Source organism: Cricetulus griseus, chromosome 9, assembly GCF_003668045.3.
Source record: "Cricetulus griseus strain 17A/GY chromosome 9, alternate assembly CriGri-PICRH-1.0, whole genome shotgun sequence".
Lineage (NCBI taxonomy): Eukaryota > Metazoa > Chordata > Mammalia > Rodentia > Cricetidae > Cricetulus > Cricetulus griseus.
Genome location: NC_048602.1, coordinates 23,629,032 through 23,631,980, shown reverse-complemented (window position 1 = coordinate 23,631,980; position 2,949 = coordinate 23,629,032). Strand labels below are relative to the sequence as shown.

Genomic DNA, 2,949 nt, shown 5'->3' with positions numbered 1-2,949 from the left:
ATTATTACTCCGGGACCTTGTCGCTCTTCCCTACTCCACAATTCTCTCCTCCCCTTTACCGTCTCTGACCCCCACCCCCACCCACCCCCCTTGGGCCTCTGCTCCTCTCTGCCTCCTCGCCACCTTCCGCTCTTGCTTCTCACCTGTCTCCTCTTGGGAACTGAGGACCGACCCTCCTCTGTCTCTCCTCCTCTTCACCCCACCCCGCATCCCTCATCTCTCTTCCCACCCCCTGCCTCTCCCCCCTCCCCCCTCCCCACAGGCATGGACCCACAGCCCCCTCCACCTGCCCAGGGCAGCCCACCTCACCGTGGCCGAGGCCGTGGCCGTGGCCGCGGTCGAGGCCGTGGCCGTGGCCGTGGCCGAGGGGGTACTGGAGCCCCCAGGGCACCCCTGCCCTGCCCGACCTGTGGTCGCCTCTTCCGCTTCCCTTACTACTTGTCCCGACACCGGTTGAGCCACTCGGGCCTCCGGCCCCACGCCTGCCCCCTGTGTCCCAAAGCTTTCCGAAGGCCTGCCCACCTGTCCCGCCACCTTCGCGGCCACGGGCCCCAGCCCCCGCTGCGCTGCGCTGCGTGTCCACGCACCTTCCCGGAGCCGGCCCAGCTCAGGCGCCACCTGGCCCAGGAGCACGCGGGGGGCGAGGTGGACGTGTCCACGCAGAGAGCCGTGAAGGAGGAGCCCGAGGCCAGCTGGGGTCCACAGGACGAGGGTGTGGAGCAGCCCTCCACGGCCGCGGCTGGGGGTGCCGAGGAGGTGGTGGCGGCGGCGGCGGCAGCAGCAGCAGAGTGGCCCGAGACGTGGCCCTCTGGGGACCCGGCCCCCCTGGCTGCCCCCACGAGTACCGATCCTCGGGAATCGGAGGCCAAGGAGGCCGAGGCCGGGGCCGCGGAGCTAAGGGCAGAGTTGGCCCTGGCCGCGGGGCGACAGGAAGAGAAACAGGTCCTCCTCCAGGCCGACTGGACGCTGCTGTGTCTCCGCTGTCGCGAAGCCTTCGCCACCAAGGGGGAACTCAAGGCGCACCCGTGTCTGCGCCCTGAGGGCGAGCAGGAGGGCGAAGGGGGACCCCCGCCCCGCCCCAAGCGACACCAGTGTTCTATTTGCCTCAAGGCTTTCGCCAGGCCCTGGTCCCTGTCGCGTCACCGCCTAGTCCACTCCACCGATCGGCCTTTCGTGTGTCCAGACTGCGGCCTGGCCTTCCGCCTGGCCTCCTACCTCCGCCAGCATCGCCGCGTCCACGGCCCTCTCAGCCTGCTGGCCCCACTGCCCGGGGCCGGTAAGAAGGACGACAAGTCCTCAGGTGGACGGAACTCAGGGAGAGGGCCTGAGGGGGGCGAAGGGGCAGAATGTGGGGGTGCATCGGAAGGGGGTGAAGGCGGGCAGAACGGAGGAGATGCCACCCCAGCCCGGCCCCCGGCGGGGGAGCCACGCTTCTGGTGCCCCGAGTGTGGCAAAGGTTTTCGACGCCGGGCACACCTGCGTCAACACGGGGTCACCCACTCTGGGGCCCGACCTTTCCAATGCGTGCGCTGCCAGCGGGAGTTCAAGCGACTGGCAGACCTGGCCCGCCACGCACAAGTCCACGCGGGGGGTCCCGCCCCGCATCCGTGCCCTCGATGCCCACGCCGCTTCTCCCGCGCCTACAGCCTCCTGCGCCACCAGCGCTGCCACCGCGCAGAGCTGGAACGGGCGGAGCTGGAGAGGGCCACCGCGTTGCAGGCGCTGCAGTCCCAGGCCGCACAGTCGCCCCAAACTCCGCTTAAGCAGGAGACAGAAGGGCTCCCTCTGTCCATTGCACACATCAAGGAAGAGCCGCCCTCACCCGGTACCCCACCACAGTCCCCGCGGGCTCCCCCTGTCTTTCTCAGCGCCTCCTGTTTTGACAGCCAAGACCATTCAGCCTTCGAGATGGAAGACGAGGAGGTGGACAGCAAGGCCCATCTCCGCGGATTGGGGGGCTTGGCCTCCTGACCTTCATACCCACCCTCCGCCCCTCCAGTTGAGTTCCCGGTTTGCAGTAAGGAAAAGGAAGCTGGAAGAGATACCTCCTCTGCCTACCCCTGAGCCCCGGGTCATTCACCTCCCCTTTTGCCTACCCCTCTAGACCCCTGATGCTGGTTAGGAAACACTCACCCCAACACGTGTCTTAAGTAAAGGCAGGACAAGGCGGAGGGTACTTGGCCAGAAGGATAGAGACTGGTGGGTTGGCCGCAGCCTGCCCGTCCCCCGTTGCAAACACTGGACACCATCACCTCTTTGGAACTGCCAGACCCTGGGGGTTCCCAGGGAGAAAGGTCTGTCCCCCGTTCCTCTGTCTCTGTGAATAAATGTGAGTTTGTGCAACCCGAGAGTGAGGCTGTCTGTGGAGGTGGGGCTTGGGGCGAGTCAGAACGAGGATGCTCACACACCAGATCCCAGGAGGGTGTTCCATAATGAAGACGCCAGAAGTCCGTGATGGAGACGGAGGTTGAGGGTGCTGAGAAGCCACGCCTTGTTGACGGCACTCAGGAATCCCCTGCAAATCAGCACGGTTTTTGCTGTTTCCATTTCTCTAGGGTAGATTTCTAGACACAGGATTACCTGTGTGGGAAGTCTACAACCCTTTTTCTGAGAGAGTATTAGATGTTTCTCAAAGTTCCTGTTAAACAATCGTGAACATGACAGTAGTCTCCATTTTCCTGGGGAAACCCCGAGAACCAGATAATGATCTGAGTTGGGCCTGGCGGTACATAGCTGCAATCCCAGCATTTAGGGGGTGGAGGTGGTCAGAAGAAGCCTGAGACTTAGCCAGAGTCACACAGCAGCAAGTGACACAGCCAGATATGGCCCCAGACACTGTGGTTCCATAGCCCATGCTCCTAGCCCCTATTCATGGAGCCCCTACGTTGTACGGGGCGTTGCCCTGGGTGCTCTTCATTCTTTTGTTTGTTTTTCGAGACAGGGTTTCTC

The 2,949-nt window shown here is 64.1% G+C and overlaps 1 protein-coding gene across 1 annotated transcript; it reads left to right on the top strand.

Moving 5' to 3' along the window:
- The first annotated feature begins 264 nt into the window (after nt 1-264).
- On the top strand, nt 265-1,971 carry LOC113837246 (zinc finger protein 579). Its single transcript, XM_035449388.1, has one exon. The coding sequence runs from the start codon at nt 265-267 to the stop codon at nt 1,969-1,971; it is 1,707 nt and encodes a 568-aa protein (XP_035305279.1).
- Nucleotides 1,972-2,949: the final 978 nt, after the last annotated feature.

Excerpts from the sequence above, each read along its gene's own strand:
- LOC113837246 (XM_035449388.1), top strand. The coding sequence starts at position 265 with ATGGACCCACAGCCCCCTCCACCTGCCCAGGGCAGCCCACCTCACCGT.